At 56.3% G+C, this 22,559-nt stretch overlaps 1 protein-coding gene across 1 annotated transcript; it reads right to left on the reverse strand.

The window, feature by feature from the left end:
* Window positions 1-4,911: 4,911 nt before the first annotated feature.
* NPHS1 (NPHS1 adhesion molecule, nephrin) lies at window positions 4,912-20,677 on the reverse strand. The gene is made up of 28 exons (XM_074302582.1): window positions 20,416-20,677; window positions 20,132-20,335; window positions 19,502-19,624; window positions 19,058-19,186; window positions 17,949-18,030; window positions 17,764-17,867; window positions 17,491-17,618; window positions 17,237-17,408; window positions 16,035-16,192; window positions 15,398-15,542; window positions 14,884-15,008; window positions 14,372-14,576; window positions 14,086-14,215; window positions 13,827-13,999; window positions 13,519-13,659; window positions 13,302-13,442; window positions 13,098-13,219; window positions 12,587-12,752; window positions 12,208-12,364; window positions 11,176-11,327; window positions 10,592-10,703; window positions 10,324-10,505; window positions 9,477-9,631; window positions 7,529-7,557; window positions 7,343-7,412; window positions 5,555-5,648; window positions 5,333-5,448; window positions 4,912-5,198 (listed from the first exon to the last, which is right to left on the reverse strand). The coding sequence occupies exons 1-28, from the start codon at window positions 20,591-20,593 to the stop codon at window positions 5,064-5,066; spliced, it is 3,828 nt and encodes a 1,275-aa protein (XP_074158683.1). The 5' UTR covers window positions 20,594-20,677; the 3' UTR covers window positions 4,912-5,063.
* Window positions 20,678-22,559: the final 1,882 nt, after the last annotated feature.

A 22,559-nucleotide genomic window follows, 5' to 3' on the forward strand; every position in this document is an offset into this window, starting at 1 on the left:
TCTCCAAAGACGATCCTAGCAGTTTTACAAGTATAAAACTCCACTCTCTCTAACTGCAAGGTCTTGTCCCTGTAAGGTTTCTTAGAAATTAACTGAACTGTATTTAAAAAATTTTTCTGATTATAGTCAATACCCCACAATTCCTTTTTGCCTTGGGCCATAAAACCTACTCCAGTCCTTTGAAATGAAGACACAGGAGTTTTAAATGGATTAATGGGCAGTGCTGATGATATTATCGCCCTTCCTTTTCCTCCTCCCCCTTCTCCCTTGGCCCAAGAAGGTGAGGCAGAGGAAAGAGGAATTGGAAAATTCCCCAAAGGCTGATTTAAAATCTAACTCGAGCTTTGCACATAAAAAGAACTAAATTTCTTCTCAATGGAAGAGTAACTGATAAATTCCTTAAAACAACAATACACAAGGTAAACCAACAAAACGCTAAGTAGAATTTCTCCAACTGAAGTCCATGTGGTTCCTTTACTTTGCTTCAGCCACTGGTTTGAACTCTTCCCGTTCTATCTGTAGTAACCTAGCTTTTTCTTCTTTCTCTATCTCCATCTGTAGTTTAACCTGCAATTCCAGCAACTCTTGCTGTGGCATTTTATACTCTATACTGTCATACATACGCACTAGCTCTAGGTTGCTCCCTCTCCGAGCTATATTTAATGGGTGTGGGGATAGCCTTCTCGGAGCTTGATTACAAACTTCCTGCTGTTCAGCGGTGATCTCTGTTAAAAGATCTTCCATCTGGCTCTTTAACCTCTTTATATAAGCATTATATTCAGCTGTGTCCTTGAGCCTGATCCCAGAGTTACCTGGGTCCATATTGCCTCTCTGCCTTCCCTCCTAAGTGGCGTTTCTACCGGATCTTTCAGAATCTTAATTCTGAATATTAAATATTTTCAAAACCTGATAATTCCTGATGCGTCCACGTTGAGCGCCATTTGTAACGTGCTCTCCTGGCAGTTACAATTACTAGTCTGCTGTAGGCCCAGAGTACCTTTGACCACTGACCTTTGCAGTGTGAGCTCTACCCGGCTCGCCTCCTCTGAGGCCTTCTAAGGTCTCTGGCCACAATCTCTTGAATCTATAGCTTAGTAACCAGTAGCGCACTCAAGAACAGCCACGTGTAATCTTAAAAGCCTTTATTATACCTACTCACATAATGCCCTGACTTGTTGGTTCCCTAGTGAACACCTGGTCAGAAGGCCCACGTGTTCACTACCAAAACCCTTATCTCTTTTGGCTACCCATCTTGGCTTGGCCACCCAGGCTAGGGAGCCAGGGTGAAGAGCACCAGGTTAAAGAGAGCGACTGCTGCCTGCAGTGGGCTTATAAAGGACCTGTGAGGTCACACACACAGCCAATCAGTGAGAGAGTCACCCATTACGAAGCTATCTCAATATGGCCAGGATCCCGCCCAAGGGCAGTCCTAATATCCACAGAAATTACTTCTGGGCCTCAATCTCCCGATGCACTGTGGCGCCGTCCATTTAAAGGGTCCTTACATTTAGCCACAAAGGACAAAAGAGTATAGGGTGATAGTTTGGAAGGATCAAATAAGGATTTTTTTTTTTTCCCAGGATAGGGAAGACATGGATGTTTGTAATAAAAGATGGAATGGGCCAGTAGAGAGGGAGAGATTGAAAATAAATGAAAGGTACATGTAACCAGAAAAAGTAAAATACTGTTGAAATTTTTAAAAAAAGAAAATAAATAAAAGATTGAGGATGGCAGAAGACACAGGTCACTTGTGTAGGTAGAGTTTAACTTTGGGAAGGAGTAAAACTACCTTATTATCTGAGACAGAGGGAAGGAGGAGAGAAGGCAGAAGGTACCCAGGTGATGGAAGAAGCAGAAGAGGGGAAAAGAGAGAGTTCACAGTGAATGGCTTTAATTTTTTCTCTAAAATGTGAGGCAAGATTCTCAGCAGAGAGTGTAGAGATTGGGAAGTTTGAGGAAGGATCAGAGATTGGAAGACTCACTGTGGAGAGTGGGTGAGTTGGTGAAGGAGACAGAGTAGCCTCCCAGCGGTGAGGGCCCAGGTGAGATTGTATAGCACAAATTCTAGCAGACCTAGACAGAAAAGTGCGTGATTTTCTCTAGCTTTGTCTGGCAGAATATGTGGGAGTGAAGGGGATGAATGATGGGAGTGAAACAAGGTTGAGTCTTAACAGGATGTAATGGATAATATGATAAGGGGGTCTACAATGCATGACCAACTAATCAATGGACACTCTTTCATCTCTCTGATCAATGAGCCTCTACCTCCATAACCCTAGGCCTTTCTACAAAATTAGGCCTTGCTCCATTCCACTTCTGAGTGCCCAAAGTTACACAAGGAATTCAAGAGAGGAGGAGAGCATAGAGTTGAATTGGTTTACCAAAGAGTCAAGAAGAAAGAATGGCTAATGTCAGGTAGTGGCTTGGGAGAAAACTGAGGGGTCAAGGGATTGGAGATAATGGTGCAGATGATGATAGGGGTTTGCAAAATAAGGCACCGCAGGAGATGAAAAACTAATAGATTATAGTAAGCGAAGGGGAGTCCAGAATTCTTAAACGTGGAGGTGGTACATTTGTGAGTGGTAGAAAGATCAGTGGTATCATCTTTGTGTGTAACTGGAGTAGAGTGGAGAAGGAGCTCATGGGAAATGAGGGCATTGAGGAGTGAACTGTTAGGGTGTGTGAGGAGAGACAGAATGTATGTTAAGTTGGGGAGAAGAGAAAAAATTCGAGCCAGGAACTGAACTCATGGAAGGAAGTGGAATGGCCTCGGGGTCTGTAGAGCAGGTATCAGGATTTTGATTGGCTGGTGGAAATGAAGAGCATGAATCTCAAAAGAAGAGAAGTTCCTAAATGATAGAGAGAAAAAGGGAGAACTTGGAAGCAGCAATGGAGAACAAGGTGTATTGTAACCCCATCCCCTTAAACAGAAGGGACTTGACCAGTCCCTTCCCCCTTGAACCTAGTGAAGGGACAGCCAGGACTGGAAAGGAAAGCCAGAGGGGCTTTGTCGTCAGAGGGAAGCCAGGTTTCAGTAATGGGTAGTAGATAGATGGAGTCAGAGAAAAAAAAGATTAAGATTAAGAGACGTCTGTTGCCCATGGAACGGCCATTCCACAGCACACGGTGAAAGGGTTGGGTGGCGTTTAGTTGAAATTTTGGAGTGGGATGATTGAGATGGGAATAAAGAATAAGGGGGATGGAAAATGGGATTGGATGACGATCTGTAGAAATTCAGAATCAGCCAGGATGATTGCTACGACAGGAGGGAGAATGTTCGTCACTGAGTGGAGGGTGCAGATCCTCGTCCCAAAGGGCCTTGGAGAAGACTGGAGAAAAGTACAGTAGGAGCGGGGCGGTTCTGCTTCATTTTTCCTCCCTCTGAAGGATGGAAGTTAGGCAGGAAATCTCCTGATCATTTGTACATAAGGAGGACTGGTCATGTGAGTTAGTGGATGGATGGATGGATGGAGTAGAAAAAGAGGGAATTCTGGGATGAAGGAATATGGGCCACGGTTCTTTGGCCTTTTGCTGGAGGCACGGATAAGAGAAAGGATAGTGATTTTCATCCTTTTCATCTCTTTTCCATTAGTTTATAAATTCTAATGACAGGTTATGCTTTACTCATCTTTGTATTCTCAATTATGCTTTATCAATAGAATATATTCCGAAAATATTGGTTGAATTTGTGGAGGGCTTTGAGATTCAGGCAGAATATTATAGATTTCATATCATGTCTGATTCAGTTTCCTCATCTATAAAATGTAAAATATAGCATCGTCTACCTCCCAGGGCTGTGGTGAGGATAAAAAAATACATAATATTTCTGAAATATTTGGCAACACTTAAAGCACTTTATAAATGCTAACTGTCTTTAGTATTATTATTGGCATTAAGACTATAAGTTGTTGGGATGGTATTGACCTGTATTGGCGGAGGGTATTTTTGTACCAATGAAATCAGGTTGTCATTAAGTCGTTTTTCACTCAGTGTTGAGGATCCTGGGGTAATGTCCCATTTCCTTCTCCAGCTCATTTTACAGATGAGGAAACTGAGGCAAACAGGGTAGAGTGACTTGCTCAACATCACACAGCTGGATTTGAACTCATGAAGATGAATCTTCCTGGCACTCAGTGCAGGACGCCCCCTAGCTGCTTCTAGTGAAGTCACAAGTCCTTATTCTCCCCATTCATGTAGCATCTTAAATGAGCACATTTGATACTCAAAATACCCCTGGGACATGACCCTTATCTTTCCCACTTGATAGAGCATCATACAGCTAGTAAGTGTCACAACTGCCACGTGCCAGAATCCGGATTTGAATTCAGGCTCCCTGCCTCTGCTTATTACACCTAAAGTAGGGAGGCCTTCTAGGACCCCCCTGCAGTAGCAGGAAGTAGAGAAAAGAGGGAATCACTCCAAGTGGCTCCAAGCTTCTAGTCTGGTAGAATGAGGGTGATGGGGGCAAAAATACTGTTGTTGGGGGCCTGGGCTGAGGGGGAAGGGGTGCTCAGGAGGAGCATCCTGGACTGGAAGAGAGATGGCAAACACTCTAGAATGGGGGTGATGGGGGCAAAAAAACTGTTGTTGGGGGCCTGGGCTGAGGGGGAAGGGGTGTTCAGGAGGAGCATCCTGTACGGGAAGAGAGATGGCAAACTCTCTAGGGGTGGCCAGGTTTTTTCTGGGAGGGAAAATGCAGCTTCAGGTGGGCACCAAGCTAAGATGGTGCTCAAGCTCAGCAGGAGACCCCTCCCTTTGGGAGATGTCAGATGGCCGAGGAAGCTGTACTCTGGCGCCCTGATTCTGGTTTAGGGGATTGGAGCGGGATCAGAGAAACCAGGGAGCACCCCCTCACCTCTGTGAGGGTTCGCCTTCCCTCTCCGATTGCTTAGGAAATCTCACGGTGCCATATCCTGGTATACTTTATTTATTGGACAAGCTTAGCCAGTTTGCAAAGTGGCAGGACCATGGGCTGTTCCAGACACACCTATTGGCCGGAAGCATCGATCCCTATCTTGAGAGTCAATTGGAGGACAGCCCTAAGAGCTCTAAGTTCTGGGGCCTTAGACCAACTCCCCTCGGAGGTGGAAGGGCAGGTAGTCGTCCCCTGCCCCAGGCAGGTCCTCAGACACCAGGTCATAAATCCTTCCGGGCTCCCCATGTGCTCCCCCGGGCCATTCTCCGTACTGATAAGTTCCCTGGGAAATAGAGAGAAAAGAGAAAGGAGAAATGGGTAATGGCATGGGGGGAGCAGCACGAGGACAAGATGCACTGGAGTGAGCTTGGGCTGGCAGAGAAGCCGAGGCCACAGTGGGGCTCTTAGCATCCTCACCATTTGGGCTCCTTGGTAGGGAGCTTCCCAGGCACCAGACACGGGGTACAGCCTTTCAACTTCATCATAAACAGGCCCGGGGCCTGCCACCTCCTCATAGTCATGACCCCAAAAGCCTGCAAGAATGGCAGAAGTCAGGGAAGTCGGCTGCTTAGGAAGCCTTGACCCAGAAGGGTATTTCATCTCTAAAGCTTAGGGGGAGGAGTTGGGGGCTAACTTTACCTCGATATTGAGGTTCCTCTTCAGGTGTTGGGGGAAGCTGGGGGCTGAAGTCCTTCATAGAATGGTAATAGGGTTCCATCTCTGCTGAGCTCTCCTGTCCGCCCCCCAAAAAACCCTCAAATCACTCATCATCCATAGCCAGAACTAGGGAGTCTGAAAGAAAGCTCCCTTTCCTCTCCACATGTACTGGGGACCTGGAGAACCCCTTCCCCCTCCCACTCCCACTTCAGTTCAGCCACCTGAATGTGTGAAGCAAGGCCCAGCATTTTCCCCTCTCATCCCCCACCCCCTTAATCCTTATTCCTGTCCAGAAAAAGGCCCCGAAAATTCAGCCCTGGAAAGTCTTGTCTCAGGGCTTAACTATTTGCTTTATAAAAGAAGGGCTAGCACAGAGAACTTTACCCCCAATAATAGAATTCCAGGCACAGGGACACAAGGATAGGGGAAAATATTCAAGAGCACAGGGGCCTAAACCTGTTCAAATCATAGAGGCCGCTGGGGTTCGGGAAAAAGGGCTAGCTCCGGCCTCAGAAGACCAGAATTCTAATCTTGCCTCAGATACGTTCCAGCTGTGTGACCCTGAGCAAGTCATTCCGTTTGATACCTTACTGTCCTGTTGAGAAGATTTATTTATAGGTATATGAAATAATTTGTAAGTACTGCAAAACAATGTGCATTATCATCCAATGTTAAATGAAATCTCTCTCTCTCTCTCTCCCTCTCTCTCTCTCTGTGTCTCTTTCTCTCTCTCTCTCTCTCTCTCTGTCTCTCTCTCTCCTCTCTCTCTCTCTCTCTCTCTGTCTCTCTCTCTCCTCTCTCTCTCTCTCTCTCTCTGTCTCTCCTCTCTCCCTCTCTCTCTCTCTGTCTCTGTCTCTCTCTCTCTCTTCCTCTCTCTCTCTCTCTCTCTCTCTCTCTCTCTCTCTCTCTCTCTCTTTCTCTCTCTCTCTCTCTCTCTCTCTCTCTCTCTCTCTCTCTCTCTCTCTCTCTCTCTCTGTCTCTCTCTCTCCTCTCTCTCTCTCTGTCTCTGTCTCTCTCTCTCTGTCTCTCTGTCTCTCTCTCTCTCTCTCTCTCCTCTCTCTCTCTCTCTCTCTCCTCTCCTCTCTCTCTCTGTCTCTCTGTCTCTCTCTCTGTCTCTGTATGTCTGTCTCTGTCTCTGTCTCTCTCTCTCTTTCTCTCTCTCTCTCTCTGTCTCTCTCTCTGTCTCTCTCTCTGTCTCTCTCTGTCTCTCTCTGTCTCTGTCTCTCTCTCTCTCTCTCTCTCTCTCTCTCTCTCTCTCTCTCTCTCTCTCTCTCTCTGTCTCTCTCTCTCTCTCTCTCTCTATATATATATATATATATATTTATTTATTTATTTAAATTTTTTTATTTTTTGCTGAGGCAATTGGGGTTAAGTGACTTGCCCAGGGTCACACAGCCAGGAGGTGTTACATGTCTAAGGTCAAATTTGAACTCAGGTCCTCCTGACTCCAGGGCTGGTGCTCTATCCACTGCGCCACCTAGCTGCCCCTAAATCTATATTTTAGATAGCCAAATGGCTGCAGTTAAGTGAGCCCTGGACTGGAATCAGGAATCTGGAGTTAAAATCTGGTCTCAGATATTTAGCCTCAGTTTCCCCCTATGTAAAAAAGGAAAATGATAGCATCCACCTCTCTGAGTTGTTGTGGTGATCAAACAAGATCATACTTTTAAGTGCTTCATCAACCTTGACGCTCTCTATAGATAGCAGCTGTTACTATCAAAGTCAAGGACCCAGCTCCTCGGAACTCTCCTCTCCAGCCCGAATTCTCACCGTGGTGCTTGGGGTGTGCCGGCCACTCCATCGGCTCTCTTCATACTCATTTCCCGTTCTCGACTCTGACCTGCCACGGGGACAGAGGAGTCTGCCCATCATCTCTCCACAGAGACCAGAGCTACGTCTCCTGCTTCCTCCCCACCTCCTCCCCACCTCCTCCTCCCATCAGTCCTCCCTCCTCACCCTTCCTCTGACTTTTCCTCTTGGTTCCTGAGGGCAGAATGAGAGTAAAGCAGTTAAGGCCAGCCCATCTGGGGGGGTCCCGAAGGGTGCTGGGAAATCAGGCAGGCTCTTCCCTTTGCATACAGAGGACCATCGCCCACATCCTTCTCTCCTCCTTTTGTCCCTTGGCAGGATGTCCTTACCCTCTGAGGAAAGCCCACGACGTTTCTGCCTCCAAGAGCACGTATCCTATGCAGCATTGATATTTAATTCAGTCTTAATTTATTTGCCTCCCAAATGGAGGTTTTCTCTCACTATTATATCCTGTACATTGATATTTAATTCAGTCTTAATTTATTTGCATCCAGTCACCATGGAGTGTTAGTCCATCTACAAGCACTGATTCAGCGCTGAGCTACTGGAGTTACAAAGGCAAAAAACATCCCTCAATGTGCTCACAGTCTAAGTGTTAAAACCACCGTGTACACACAAGGTATAGAGGCAGGCCAGATGAGAGGTGCGTCAGAGGGAAGGCCCCGGCTCCGGGGGGAGCAGAAGTGGGGTTGAGGACCCCCAAGAGGCGAGATTTGAGCTGTCTGCTTTAAGGAAGCTAGGAGAAAGTGTCCCCGTTGAAAAGGCGTCCAGTGAAGTGATGGATTGTTTGTCCAAGGAGCAGTGAGGAGGCCAGAATATTTATCTGCAAAGGCCTTACTGCCGAGAGGGCTGGATCTGTCCTCAGATAACCGAGTTCAAATTCCAGCCATGCCGTCCGTGTGACCCGGAGCAAATCATTTAGCGGCCAGCGGTCCTCACACTCTTTAAATAGGGGCCAGTTCCCTGTCCCTCAGACTGTTGTAGGCCGGACTAGAGTAAACAAAAGCTCCCACTCCGTCTCTGCCCCTCAGCCCATTTGCCATAACCCGAAGGGTCGCATAAACCTCCTCAGTGGCCGCATCTGGCCCACGGGCCCTAGTGTGAGAACCCCTGATTTAGCCTCTGAAACCTTAGTTCCCTAAACTGGAAACTGGAAGAATTAGGCTTGATGAGCCAGGAAGTCCTGTCCAGGGCTAAATCTGTGATAGTCCTTTGTCGCTGATCAGAAATATGCAATGACTCCCGCTGCAAGCAGGACCACGGGTACCTCTCCTGGACGGTCAAAGCCCTTCCTGATTGGGCCCTCCTCTCTAATCCCATCTCCCATCATGCCCAGCACACACCTCTTCCTTGTTCCTGAAATGCCCTCATCTAGGCAAATATCAATGAGTTTCCAAAGCCCAGCTCAAGGCTCACTTCTTTCACGACTGCCCCAAACATTTAAGAGCAGTAGTAGTGATGACTGGTAATATGTAATAATAATGTAATATGTAATGTAATAATGTAATAATTTAACAATAACGTAATGTAATAATAATAACTAGCATTCTGTATAACTATTTAACGATTGCAAAGTGCATTACAAACATCTCCCTTTATCCTCACAGCAATCCCGGCGGCTAGATGCTATTATTGTCTCCATGAAACGGAGGAGGAAACGAGGAAAACGGAGGTGAAATGGCTTGCTCGGAGTCACACGGCTAATAAATATCAGAGACCCGATTTGAACTCCAGGCTCCCGATTCCAGCCCAGGGCCCGTCTCTCTAACGTGCAGATTTCCTTTAACATTGGATTACAGTGCACATTATTTTGTAGTACTTGCAGATCACTTCATGTACCTATAAATCTTATCTTTGCAACAGGACGGGATGGTATCTAAAAGCCAGAGCCCTAGCTCGCCACTCTCTGTTTTTCTCCCGGTGCCTTGTTCAGAATTGGGTACCGAGAAGGCATTGTACTGTATGATGAACTGAACTGGGTGGAGCAGGAAAGAAGAGTGTGGAAGGGCTTCTGAAAGGGTAAGAAAGGAGAGAAGGAAAGGAAGCTGAGCTGACAGGTCCAGGTGTCAGGAAACTAAAGGGATGTGGACGGGGCCTTATGGAGGGAGCAGGAGGGCTTTGGAAAAGTAGGCGGGGATAGTAAGACACACTTCTTTCCTAGTAGAGGAATAATGGAGATGGGCTCCGGGAAGACCTCACCAGATTCTATAGGGATCTGGTCTTCCGTCTTCTCGGATGAGTCTTCAAGGCCTAGAAAAAGAAAATGGATTGGCTCCGAGATAGCAGGATGCCCTTGTCACCTGGCTGACCACGGTTTCCCTCTCCCAGCCAAACCTCGGTGAAGATTCTCTGAGTGGAGTCTGCCACAATTCCTATTAATCGCTAAAGCAGAGCGGATGGCCAACTTCCCCACCCCTTCTTTCTTTCCTAGACTTCAGAGCACCGCCGGGGCTTCCTATTCCTCCCCCCGGGGCCTTGGGGAGCCAGAATGCGGGTGTTCTCTCGGGGTCCACCCTCATCTCCTCCTTCCTTCCCTCTCTTCATTCAGGGATGGAGGAGATCTCAGAGACATCCAGCCCGGCTGATAAATACAAGCCGTCTCTGCTGGGAAGAGCCAGGGCTGTGGAGACGGTGGCTTCTGAGTCCTTTCCGTCGGGGACGCTGAGACCTTCCCAGCATTAACCCACACCTCGATCCACTCCCTCTGGAGCCAAGCAGGAAGTCGCTCTTCCACTTGGCAGTCCTTAACCGTGGGGGACCGCGCTAACGTCTCCCCATCCTCCACCAGGCCGGGTCTTGGCCGATTCTCCGTGTTGGTCACCGCTCCTCCGTCTTGGTTGCCCTTCCCTGGGTGCCCGGGCCCCGAGGCCCAAGGCAAGAGAGCTACAGTTCCTGCTCTTCCCAAGGACTCCCTAAATTTCCCTGCCCCTTCCCCCAGACACCTAGGGTGGTCACCGGGAGCCGGATGCCTCGATCGGCCAGGTCGCTGTCCCCCAGAGCGTTGGTGGCCAGCAGAGAGAAGTGATACAGGGTGAAAGGCCGAAGACCGCCCACAGTGAAGGCAGTGGCTTGAGGAGGGGAGACGTCCACGTACAGGTGCCCCGGGGTCTCCGGCGCCTCGTACCTGCGGGGTCAGAGGGTGGCAGAGGAGCGGCCACTCAGCTCCGCCTGCTCCCGCCCCGATCCCCGCCCTCGCAGCCAAGGCCCCACCTGACGCGGAATCTCTGCTGCAGGCCCCCATCGAAGCCCGCTTTCCATTCCAAGCCCACGGAGTGGTGGGTGATGTTCGTGACCCTTAGGCGTGTCGGAGGGTCCGGGCGACCTGCAGAGAGGGAAGGGAACTCTCCCTGAGCGCCCGCCAGTCCGGGCCCTGGACCCATGCAGGTCCTCCACATGTGAAAGCAGCAAACCAAAAGAGGGACGAGGTGGGAGGAGTGGGAATTGCTCCTTTTTGAGGTCCCTGAGGGGCAGCGAGGTGGCACAGTGGATGGCCCACCAGCTCTGGAGGCGGGAAGGCCTGAGTTCAAATCCATCCCCCTACCCTTAACACTTCCTAGGTGAGTAACTCTTCAATGGGTCACTTAACCTCAGTTGCTTTGCCAAAAATAAATAAACAGTTACTTCTTGCTTTTCTGAAGGGGCCACAGAGAGCCTTGAATTCTCCTAGTTTGCTGGAAAGTGTTTGTGTAATCTGGGGGTCTGGGACATTTTTATGCATGTGACGCCCCGGGATCTCTCGGGGTCCCCCGGCCCCCCCAGAGGCTCTGCCGGCCCCGCTGCTCCCCAAGCCATACTAATGCTGACGATCTGGATGTCCGTGTGGTCGGTGCCCAGGTTGTTGGTGGCCGTGCAGGTGAAGAGGGCGTAGTCGTGGGCAGCTGTGATGTTGGCGATGGTGAGCACGCTGCTGTGGATCGAGCCCTCGTGATACGTGTGTTCCGTGTATCTGGGAGAAAGTGAGGAGTGGGGGGGAGTCGGGGGATGGGGGCTGAGATCAGGGCATGTGGTGCTGGCGGTGGGGGAGGGGGGAGCGTTTGGGACAAGTGGTGTGGTCAGTGTGGTCGGCCGGGACTTGTGGGAAACAGCATCGGGAGCGGGAGGAGGCGCGGGGTTAGGAGCTGGGTGCGAGGAGCCAGGTGGAAGGGCCCGGGAGGGTTAGGAGCTGGGTGCGAGGAGCCGGGTGGAAGGGCCCGGGAGCGGGAGGAGGCGCGGGGTTAGGAGCTGGGTGCGAGGAGCCGGGTGGAAGGGCCAGGGAGCGGGAGGAGGCGCAGGTTAGGAGCTGGGTGCGAGGAGCCGGGTGGAAGGGCCAGGGAGCGGGAGGAGGCGCGGGCTAGGAGCTGGGTGCGAGGAGCCAGGTGGAAGGGCCAGGGAGCGGGAGGAGGCGCAGGTTAGGAGCTGGGTGCGAGGAGCCAGGTGGAAGGGCCAGGGAGCGGGAGGAGGCGCGGGGTTAGGAGCTGGGTGCGAGGAGCCGGGTGGAAGGGCAGGGAGCGGGAGGAGGCGCGGGGTTAGGAGCTGGGTGCGAGGAGCCGGGTGGAAGGGCCAGGGAGCGGGAGGAGGCGCGGGTTAGGAGCTGGGTGCGAGGAGCCAGGTGGAAGGGCCAGGGAGCGGGAGGAGGCGCAGGTTAGGAGCTGGGTGCGAGGAGCCAGGTGGAAGGGCCCGGGAGCGGGAGGAGGCGCGGGGTTAGGAGCTGGGTGCGAGGAGCCGGGTGGAAGGGCCCGGGAGCGGGAGGAGGCGCGGGGTTAGGAGCTGGGTGCGAGGAGCCGGGTGGAAGGGCCCGGGAGCGGGAGGAGGCGCGGGAAGGCGGGAGGAGTCAGGCGGGGGCCGACCTGGGGTCCTGGAGGTCCAGAGGAACCCCATTCTTGGCCCAGGTGAAGGCAACGTTGGGGACACCTCGGGCCCGGCAGTGTAACGTGGCTGAGCTGGACCGGTCCCCCGCGGCAGCCACCTTAGTGAGGGGCTGAGGGTATTCCACCTCAGGAGCAACTGGAGGGAGACGGCGAGGAGGGAGCGTGAGGGAAGTTTTGCGGCCCAGGGAATTCTGGGGCAGAGCTGCTGTTCCAGACTTCAAGGGGTCCCGGTGAGGGACTTCTGCGGGCCGGGGCGGGGCATCAAGTTTAAGGGCCTGGGGGAGATTTGGGGGCAAGAAGAACTGAGTGGGAGGAGCCCACGCTGGGGTTCCCCTATTTTGGGGGGTCTTTTACCTACATCTCACAACAAGCCGAGAGACCCTCCTGGCGGGGGGAGGGATCCCGTTGTCCACTGTGCATTGGTATGGCCCAGCCTGCTCCAGAGTAGCCTTATGGATCTGCAGGCGGCCCGTCAGCCCCTGGGATAGCTGTTCCATGTTCTCCAGGTCTTGTTCTTCCTCTCCCTTCAGGGGCACACCCACGGGGGTTAGAGATCCATCTTCCCCGGCGGTGAGAAACCCAGAGCCGATCCTGCGTCCGGCCGCCCAAGCCCGAGCTGCCCCCCCCCCGCCCCCTCTGCCCTCCCCTACTGCTACCAATGTTTGGACCATCCCAGGAAAGCCCTGCCACCGGGAAGGTGGTTTGACTAAAATCCCTGCCAGTATTGGGGTCAAGGAGAGTCTTTCTTGGAGCTGTGGAAGTCCGGTGTGGAGGGTGGCAGGCCAGGAGGGCGGGCCCAGCCGGGAGGGAAGGGAAGGAGTGGGAGAGCGGGGCTGGGGCAGGGCCGGGGAAGGCCGGGCCGGGCTCACCAGCTTCTCCCACTGAAACATGTCGGGAAGGACAGGGCTGGCGTCAGCCCCGCAGAGAATCTCGGCCGATCCCCCCACGTCCACCTCGGTGACCTCCGGGAGGCTCCGGATAGTGGGGGCGTCTGGCAGGGGAGAGAGGGCGAGGGCTCAGGCCGGGCGCTGGGAGAGAGACCGGGCGCTCTCGGACGAGGGCAGCTCACTCACAGTGGATGTCCAGCCTGACCCTCGCCTCGCCGACGCCCTCTGCGTTCTGGCAGAGCAGCCGGTACTCCCCGCCGTCTCCCCTCGTCAGGTTCCACAGTTTGAGGGCCCCTCCAGGCAGGATGCGGTACCTGGGACCCCCGTCTGGAAGGGAAGCGGTCACGAGCTTGTCCCCCCCCCCCCCCCGAGCCCCTGGGGCCCTCCGCCCCCACCTCTGTACCTGGACTCAGTTTGCTGCCCTGGTAACTCCAGTTGAAAAACTCGGGGGCCGGGTTGGCAGACACAGAAATGGGGAGCAGCGCGCTCCCGTGTTCCTGGGCTTCCACCCTGAGCACCTGATCGGCCAGGAACTTGGGGGGGTCTGGGAGGACGAGGAAGGCGGTTAGGGGGCCCGTGTGGAGCCAGGGCCGGGGCGGAGGACGGAGCGTCGGGCCGGCCGGCCCGGTGTCCGGGGGTCCGAGGCCCGGGGCAGTTACAGACGGGACACTGGGTGACGCCCCCCAGCCCCGCCCCCCAGGGAGCACGCACAAAGCACGTGTAGCCGATAGAAGGCGCTCACGGTCTCCTGGAGCTCGGGGCTGTTAGCCCTGCACGTCACCGGGTCCCCGTGGTCCTGGGAAGAGACCTGAAGCAAGACGCTCCCGGAGGCCTCTGAGCCCCTGAACCGCGCGGGCCTGTACCTGAAGGCCACTCCTGGGAGCCTGGAAGGAGGGGCAGGAGGGGCTCTGTGAGCGGCAGGGCCGTGACTCCGCCTGGGGGGGTCAGGGGCTGGGGGAGCCCCTCTCACCTGAGCCCTTCCTTTTCCCAGGACAGGTTGACGGGGGGGTTACTGCTGAGGCTGACACAAGTGAGGTTCACAGCGTCTCCGGGCCGCAGGACGGAGGCGTTGGCCGAAATAGTCACGTTGATGGGAGGGACTGCAATAACGGGGGCCGGGTGGTCAGCGTTTCCGCAGATGATAGTTTTCCAGAAACTTTCAGCCAGGACCTCGCCCTTTCCCCAGGGAGGGTTTCCTGAGCTCCCCCCGAGCCCCCCAGGACCCCTCGTTTGGGCCTCCCAGGGTGACGTCTCACACTGCACGCGGAACGAGGTGGAGGCCGAAGCCTGGTCGCTGGTGACCTTGCAGTTGGAAGTGGTCCTGCAGGTGTAGACGGCCTGGTTGTCACTGGGGTCCAGCCTCAGGATCAGCTCCCTGGACAGGGTGTTCCCCGACTTCTCCACCGCGCTCCTGGGCCTCGGCTCCGCGCCCGACTTGGTCTCCACCACCGGCTTCTTATCCTGTCCCAGCGCGAGCCCAGAACCCCGCTAAGGTTTCCCTCCCGCCCCTCCCCCCGGGACCCCGTGGGAATTCCCATTCCCCTCCCCCCCTTCTTCCGGAGCTGCTCTGAGTTCAGATCCCCCTTTAAGCAGCCAGCTCCCCGACACTTCGGAAAAGACTCGGGGTCCCCAGCGATTTCCAGAACCTCATTCCAGCCCCCGCCTTAGCAGCAGCCCCCAACGCCGGCCGCTTCCTCGCTCCCCTCCCTGCCCTCTGCCTTTCAGGGATCCGCGGATCCCTTCCCCGCCCCGGGGTCTTGGCGCTCACCTTGCACCACGAGAGGGAGGGGTCCGGGTTGCCCCCGATGGCTAGGCACAGGAGCCGAACCTGGTTTCCGGCTCGGAAAATGTCTCCCTTGGGGAAACTCTCGATCCAGAGCTTTTGGATAGGATCTGGCGGGGTCAGGGGAGGGGAGAGCAGCCTTTACCCCTTCTCTCCTCCCTGCCTGGAGCCGCGGGGGTTTGGGGCCTCGGGCACAGCCTGGACCCTGAAACAACCTCCCGCGTCTAGCTCTCCCTCTCCACGAGGAGCGGCTCCCCATTAATCCCCGGTCGGCCTCTCCCATTCACTTCCCTCCTGCTCAAGAACGTCCACGACTCCCCGGCCCCCTAAGGATGAAATACAAACACGGGCCGAAGGGGCGCACCCACTGCCCAGGCCCCAGGCCGGCCCTCTTCAGGCTCCTTCTCCCATGGGGGCAGCCCCCCCAGCTCGGCCCGGCTGCTTCGTCCGTGATCCCCTACCTGCTTCTCTGTGTCCTCCCTCGGCCCCGGGGACTTACATTTCACATTGAGTGTGACCGACTTCTTGAGGGTCTCCTTGGCAAAGGCTTCGCTGAAGGCCTCACAGGTCAGCGCCAGCCCGTTGTCTGCCCTTCGCCCGGTGTAGGTGATATTGGACATGGTCACGCGGCCCCCGTGCGGGCCCTGAGGAGGGAATCGGAGCCTCCGCTGTGGGCCTCGGCCCACGGCCCCCCCACGGGCCTCCCCCACGGCCCCCCCACAGTCCCCCCCCACGGCCTCCCCCCACGGGCCTCCCCCCCAGGGCTCCCCCCACGGGCCTCCCCCACGCCCCCCCCACGGCCTCCCCCCACAGCCCCCCCCACGGCCTCCCCCCACGGGCCTCCCCCACGCCCCCCCCCCACGGGCCTCCCCCACAGCCCCCCCCACGGGCCTCCCCCACGCCCCCCCCCACAGCCCCCCCACGGCCTCCCCCACGGCCTCCCCACGGCCCCCCCACGGCCTCCCCCCACAGGGCTCCCCCCATGGGCCTCCCCCCACGGCCCCCCCACAGTCCCCCCCACGGCCTCCCCACAGTCCCCCCCCACGGCCTCCCCCCACGGGCCTCCAGGGCTCCCCCCACCCCCTCGGGGTGGCCCAGCTCTGGCTCCGCGGCCCGGCTCCCACCCTAATCCTCACATCAGTGACCGTCACATCGGTGGGGACGAGCTCCTGCCAGCCCAGCCACCAGCGCAGCAGCACTCCCGGGTTACTGGACTTGGTGAAACAGGAGAAGGACGCAGTCTTGTTCTCTTCCAGGCTTGCGGAGCCCAGGATGATGATGGAGCTGGGGGGGACTGGGAGGAGGGAGACGGGGATGGGTGAAGACGGCGCCGGACAGAGATAGGCCGGGCAGCGGGGGTAGGGAGGCTTTCCCCGGGGCTCCCACATGGGGCACAGACTTTCTAGAGACCTTGGCTCCTTTGCCACCCCCAAGGTCACCCTGTCATGGCGCTCCCTCTGCTGGGGCCCCCCCAATCTCTGGGGGGGTCTGCTCCCTCTGCTGCCCCCCCAATCTCTGAAGGGGGTCTGCTCCCTTTGCTGCCCCCCAATCTCTGAGGGGGTCTGCTCCCTCTGCTGCCCCCAATCTCTGAGGGGGGTCTGCTCCCTCTGCTGCCCCCCCCAATCTCTGAGGGGGGGTCTGCTCCCTCTGCTGCCCCCCAATCTCTAAGGGGGGTCTGCTCCCTCTGCTGCCCCCCAATCTCTGAGGGGGGTCTGCTCCCTCTGCTGCCCCCCCCAATCTCTGAGGGGGGTCTGCTCCCTCTGCTGCCCCCCAATCTCTAAGGGGGGTCTGCTCCCTCTGCTGCCCCCCCAATCTCTGAGGGGGGTCTGCTCCCTCTGCTGCCCCCCAATCTCTGAGGGGGGTCTGCTCCCTCTGCTGCCCCCCAATCTCTGAGGGGGTCTGCTCCGTCTGCTGCCCCCCAATCTCTGAGGGGGGTCTGCTCCCTCTGCTGCCCCCCAATCTCTGAGGGGGGTCTGCTCCCTCTGCTGCCCCCCAATCTCTGAGGGGGTCTGCTCCGTCTGCTGCCCCCCAATCTCTGAGGGGGGTCCTCGTTGGGGTCTCTCTGGGAAAGGACTGTCCCTTCTCTGAGTGTGGCTGCACTCAAGCCTATGGAGCGGAGCCTTTCATGGAGGAGGAGGACATTCTCCCCTCGTTGTGAGGAACCTGGTTCTGCTCCTCCTCAGCCGGGGGTCCCGGGGTCTCTGTCTGAGGACTTGTTCCCCAAGCTCTGCCCCCTTCTGGGGGAACTCTGAGGGGACGGAGGCAGAGAAGGGGGACAGACTGTGAGGCTGGCGGCTATCGGGGCGGAACGGGCGGGGGCAGCTCCCAGGACCCTCACAGGTGACGTGCAGCGTGATCACGTGCTGCTGAGCCTCGGGGGACACACTGTTCTGGGCTTCACAGCTGAGTCGAGCCCCGTTATCCTCTGGCTGGACGGTCAGAGACAGGACGCTCCGGGCCAGGGCCTGCTTGTGGTCCGTCTCCCAGACCGTGGAGATCACCTTTCCGTTCTTGGGACGGCATGGAAAAGGTGAGCGGGGGTCCTGAGACCGAGGCCCGGGTTTCCAGACCCTCCGCGTGCCCCCACCTCACCTTCAGCCACTGCAGGGTGGCCAGAGGATTCCCCCCCCGTGACACGCAGGGCAGCTCCACGTCCTGTCCGGCTCTGGCTCTCCCCTCCGCCTGGCCGGGCCACTCAATGACAGGGGGGCCGGGGGGGACTGGGAGAGGGGCCCCGCGGGGACTCAGCAAGGAGACTCCCAGCACTGGGCCCGCGCCAGCCCTCCCGGTCTCCCTTTCCCAAGGACGCGCAGGCTCCCAAACAAGAGCCAAGGGGCCCTCCCGCCGTGCCCCGAGCCGGCTCACACAGAATATTCATAGTGAAGGAAGATTTCAAGGACGGCTTCATGGCGGGGTGGAGCACTTCACAGGTCAGCAGTTTCCCATTGTCCGAAGGCTTGGGAGTCACCCTGGTCAGAGAGAGGGGCTCGGTGGGCCGGCAGGAGCCAGACGGGGGGGCTTGGGTCCTCGGGGATCCGGCACCCCCGTACCTGGCTGTGGCCTCCGTGGTGACGAACTTCTCCCAGGCTCCAGGGCTTGTGTAGGGGAAGACGTCCGGGACCACCCAATTGTCTGTTAGCGGGAGGGAGGCAGACACCGCGCTAGAGCAGAAGTGGGGGCCTCTTCTCCCCGGACCGAAGGCCCTAGTTTTCCCCTGGACGCCACAGGTTTATCTCTGTCTTTGGTCCCGCTTCTGGGGTCCCCTCCTGGGTAGTCTGCCCTCGAAGGGCCCGCTCTTCCTGCCTTCCAGCGCTTGTGAGCAGCCCGCCTGCTCCCTGCCACCGCTCCGCACTCCCACTCCCACTCCCTCACGAGCCCGTCCTGGCCCCTGCGCCCAGACCCCCGAGCCGGCTCAGGCAGTCTGGGATCCCGCCGGAAGCTCCTCTGCTCCGGCTCTCAGGCCCTTCCCTCTGGCCCGGTGGTCCCGGCGCCCGGCCTGGGGCTCTCCACGCCCCGTGGCCCAGAGGGAAAGTCCGGCTTCCTCAGCTTCCCATCGAGTCCGCCACGAATGCCCGGCGCTTCGCTTCCCACGGCTCCGTTTATGCTCCCGCCAAGTGGGGCTTCCTCGGGTGTCTCCCCTGCACTTTCTCGCACCCTCTGGGCCAAACCTGCCTGTCCAGGGACTGGCCACCTTTCAATGCCCAGGTCAAAGGTCGCCTGCACACACTGAGCTGTCCCAGCGCCCTTAAAGGCCTCCATCGTCGCCTGACATCACTGAGGGGGGAGGGACCCGCTCCATCAGACACCGTGCTCCCGCTCTACGAGTGGCACTCCCTCTGGTCACTCCTGCGGACTTATCTCAGCCATGGGAAAAATGGACCAGAGGGGGTCCCGACGGGGCCTCCAGGATGGGGGGGTCTCCTCCGTCAGCGGAGTCCCGTGTGGGGGCCCTAACTGGGGTCCCCCAGGAGACAAAAGGGGGGGGGCCGTACTCTTTTAAGGGAGTCTGGGACTTGGCCAGGCCGTGTCAGAGATGAGGCGGAAAGGACTGGATCCCCTACAGAGCTCCCCCCACGGTCTTCCAGATGCACCTCCTGGAACGGGGCCAGTGAAATCCCGCTCCCAGAGTGACAGCCCTTTCAGCCCTCCGCCCACTCACCCTGGTGGAAGATGATCTTGGCTTCCGGTTTAGACTCTCCGGAGGTGCAGGTGACCGAATATTCCTCGCCAGCCACCCAGGTCACCAGGCTCCCAGCCTCTGGGCTCATGTGTACCGCCGTGGGAGGCACTAATGGGGGCACAGGCCAGAGAGCGAGAACCACGGCCCAAGTCAGTGACCCGAGGCTGGACGGCCGAGTCCCTGACTCAAGTAAAGCCCGGGTGACCCCTGTGTGCGCCCCCAGGGGCTCTCCCAGGCTCTCAGGGGGCACAGGTCAGAGAGCGAGAACCACGGCCGAAGTCAGTGACCCGAGGCTGGACGGCCCAGTCCCTGACTCAAGTAAAGCCCGGGTGACCCCTGCTTGCCCCCAGGGTTCTCAGAGACCAGCAGCTGGGGGGGGAGTGCACGGAGGGCTAAGAACTTGGGGGGGGAGACTCCTCCTACCCAGCACGGTGATGGCGATTCTGGGAGAGATGAGCTCCGGGCTGCTCTCCGCCCGGCTGACTTGACACTCGAACTCTGCGTCGTCAGTGATGTCACACTTGGAGATGTGGAGGTGAAACTCGCCTGCGGGGGAGACCCAGGTACAGGGCAGGACTCAATGGGCCGGGCTGGGCGGTGAGCTCAGCTCCCACACCCCAGGCACCGCGGCTGTCGGGTGGCCCTCTGGGCCCCTTCCTGAGAGGAACCTCCACCTTCTAGAAGCGCGGGCCCTCCTTGGAGACCCCGGGGGGATGTGGGAGCCAGAATGACTGGGAAGGGTTTCCGACAGTCTGCTCTCCGCGAGGGCGGCTCCCCGCTGACTCCTGGGCCCGTGGGGACGCAGCTGGGGCACGCGGGGGACGGAGTGGGGGGGCTGGAGCCAGGAAGGCTCCTCTTCCTGAGACCGTCCTAGCTGGGTGACCCCGGGCAAGTCACTTACCTCTGCTTGCCTCAGTTTCCCCATCTGTAAAATGAACTGGAGAAGGAAATGCAAGACGCCCCAGAGCCTCCGGCCAAGTGGCAGAGACAGTTGGAGAAGAGGAAAGGCCAGAACAGCCGCCGGTCTGGCCCCGGAGGCGGGACGGAACTCACCTTTGTCAGGGCTGCCCGTCATGCGGTATCTGGGGAACCCCGGGATCTCAGGGTTGGGGCCCAACCCGAAGCCATCTTTCACCCACTGCACGTGGCCTTGTCTGCCTCGGACGCCACATTTCAATACCACGTCTTCTCCCGCGGCGACCGTGACGTTGTCCGGGAGCAGCCAAAAGTGCTGCTGGGGCGGGGTCTGCGGCAGGGCTGCGGGGAGGAGAGAGGTATCGGACCAGGGCCCGGACCGAGGCTGACGGGGGAAGGGTCCCAGACCAGGGGTCTCTCACCTGCCACCAGCAGCTGCAGGAAGATTCCGGCACGCAGGGCTCCCTTGGCCATCTCCAGCCTCTCGGCTGCCCCAAGTCCTCTCTGCTCTGGGGGGTCTGCGGAATCACCCAATCTAGCCCACCGCTTTTCCTGGAAGTGCTGAGGAGCAGAGGCAGGTTGAGACAAGCGTCTGCTCATCGTCCTCTGTCCAGCATCCGCTTCTCTCCCTCCTCCTGCTGCTCTGGGGGCAGTGCCCAGGGCCAGGAATCCCCCTGCGTCAGCACATGCCGGAGCCACTCCTCAGGCCGGTGACCCCTCCACACCCTGGAATGTCCAGCTCCCTCCCCGACCCCGCACCCGCTGGGAGACTCCTCCCAAGGCTGGGGGGCTCGGCACGGCACCCGCAGATTTGGGGCTGTGGGTCAGTGTGGCCCATGGCGGCGGGAAGCGTTTGCCCTCTGCCCACCCACTACTGCAGAAGTCCCGTACCTTCTGGCAGACATTTCTGTCTTTAAAGCATTAACCCTTACGGCAGCTAGACGGACGGGGCCTGGCCCTGAAGTCAGGAGCTCCAGTCCGGCCTCAGATCCTAGTTGTGTGACCCCCGGCAAGTTACTTCACCCCAACTGCCTCAGAAAAAAAATGAAAAAAATAAAATATTAACACTGAAAAAAATGCTTGTGATGAGAACTCTCCTCCTTCACAAGGCTGTCGCAAGGGTCAAAGGCAACGATATATATACAGAAAGCACTTTGCAAACCTTAAATCACATATAAATGGGAAACTGAGGCCCCGGGAGCCTCCGGCTTCAGAGTCAGAGGACTTCGGTTCAAATCCTGCTTTTGCCACTCACTGTCTGTGGGACTTTGCTCAAATTTTTTTAATTAAAGATTTTTATTTTCAAACTGTATCGATAGATAATATTCAGTATTCACCCTCATAAAACCTTGTGTTCTCCATCTTTCCCTCCCTTCCCCCTCACCTAGATAGCAAGTAATAATATGTTAAACCTTAAATCACTATATAAATGTCTGTTTTTAATTACTGTCCTCTGATTCAACTTCCTATTTTACAGAAAGAGAAACTGAGACCCCGGGAGCCTCTGGCTTCAGAGTCAGAGGACTTCGGTTCAAATCCTGCTTTTTTGTCTGCGTGACTTTGCTCAGACTTAAAGCTTTTTATTTTCAAAATATACACTGGATAATTTTCAACATTCACCGTTATAAAACCTACATTTTCCCCTCCCTCTCCCCTGGACAGCAAATAATCCAATACACGTGCAGTTCTTCTATACGCATTTCCACAGTTATTGCGCGCTGCACAAGAAAAATCAGATCAAAAGGAAAGAAATGAGAAAGAAAACAAAATGCAAACGAACCACAGAAAGAGTAAGAATGCTGTGTTGTGATCCACTCTCAGTTCCCACAGTCCCCTCTCTGGGTGCAGACGGCTCTCTCCATCTCAAGACCGATGGAACCGGCCCGCATCATCTCATTGTTGAAGTTTGAACGCTTTGACCTTCCCGGGCCTCAGTTTCCTTATGTGAAAAATGAAGGAACGGGACCCCAACAATAACCCATTCTGGATTACACGCATGAGCCTAGCTCTCGCCTGGGCGAATCCTTCCACTCTCCCGGAGACACCATATCTTCCGGGCCCCTTTCCAAGGCCTCCTCCTCCTCTCAAACCCTTTAGGGAAGGTCAGGAGGAGAAGCAGGGGATATGTCTCCTTTGGGCCCTTCCTACAGCTTCTTCTCACTCGGATGTCCAGTTTTCTCCTTCAAAACTGACTGTCTTGGCTAGCCCCTGGATGGCTCTCCCTCTCCCTCCTCCAAGAGTGAATCCAAACGCAGGATTTAAGCATTCACTACTTAGGCGGCTGGGTGGCTTATGGACGGAGCCTGGGCCTACCACATGTCTGAATTCATATCTGGTCTCAGATTAGCTATGGACCCAAGGCAAGGTACTTAACCCTGCCTGCCTCAGTTTCCTCATCTGTAAAACGAAAAGGAAATAGCAAACCATTTCAGTCTCTCTGCCAAGAAAAGTCCAAATGAGGTTGCAAGCAGATGGACATGACTGAAAATGACTGAACCACGACCCCTCCATCTTTCAGTGGAATTTATCCCAGGAGCTGAAATTGTGAGATAGCAGCCCCCTTTGC

Source organism: Sminthopsis crassicaudata, chromosome 3 (genome assembly GCF_048593235.1).
Source record: "Sminthopsis crassicaudata isolate SCR6 chromosome 3, ASM4859323v1, whole genome shotgun sequence".
Taxonomy (NCBI): domain Eukaryota; kingdom Metazoa; phylum Chordata; class Mammalia; order Dasyuromorphia; family Dasyuridae; genus Sminthopsis; species Sminthopsis crassicaudata.

Coding starts and splice junctions, on each gene's coding strand:
- NPHS1 (XM_074302582.1), bottom strand. CDS start 20,593: ATGAGCAGACGCTTGTCTCAACCTGCCTCTGCTCCTCAGCACTTCCAG. Junction 15,009..15,397: donor GGTCACACTCAATGTGAAAT/GTAAGTCCCCGG, acceptor TGACCCCGCCAG/ATCCTATCCAAAAGCTCTGG. Junction 9,632..10,323: donor GCTCCCGGTGACCACCCTAG/GTGTCTGGGGGA, acceptor TTCTTTTTCTAG/GCCTTGAAGACTCATCCGAG.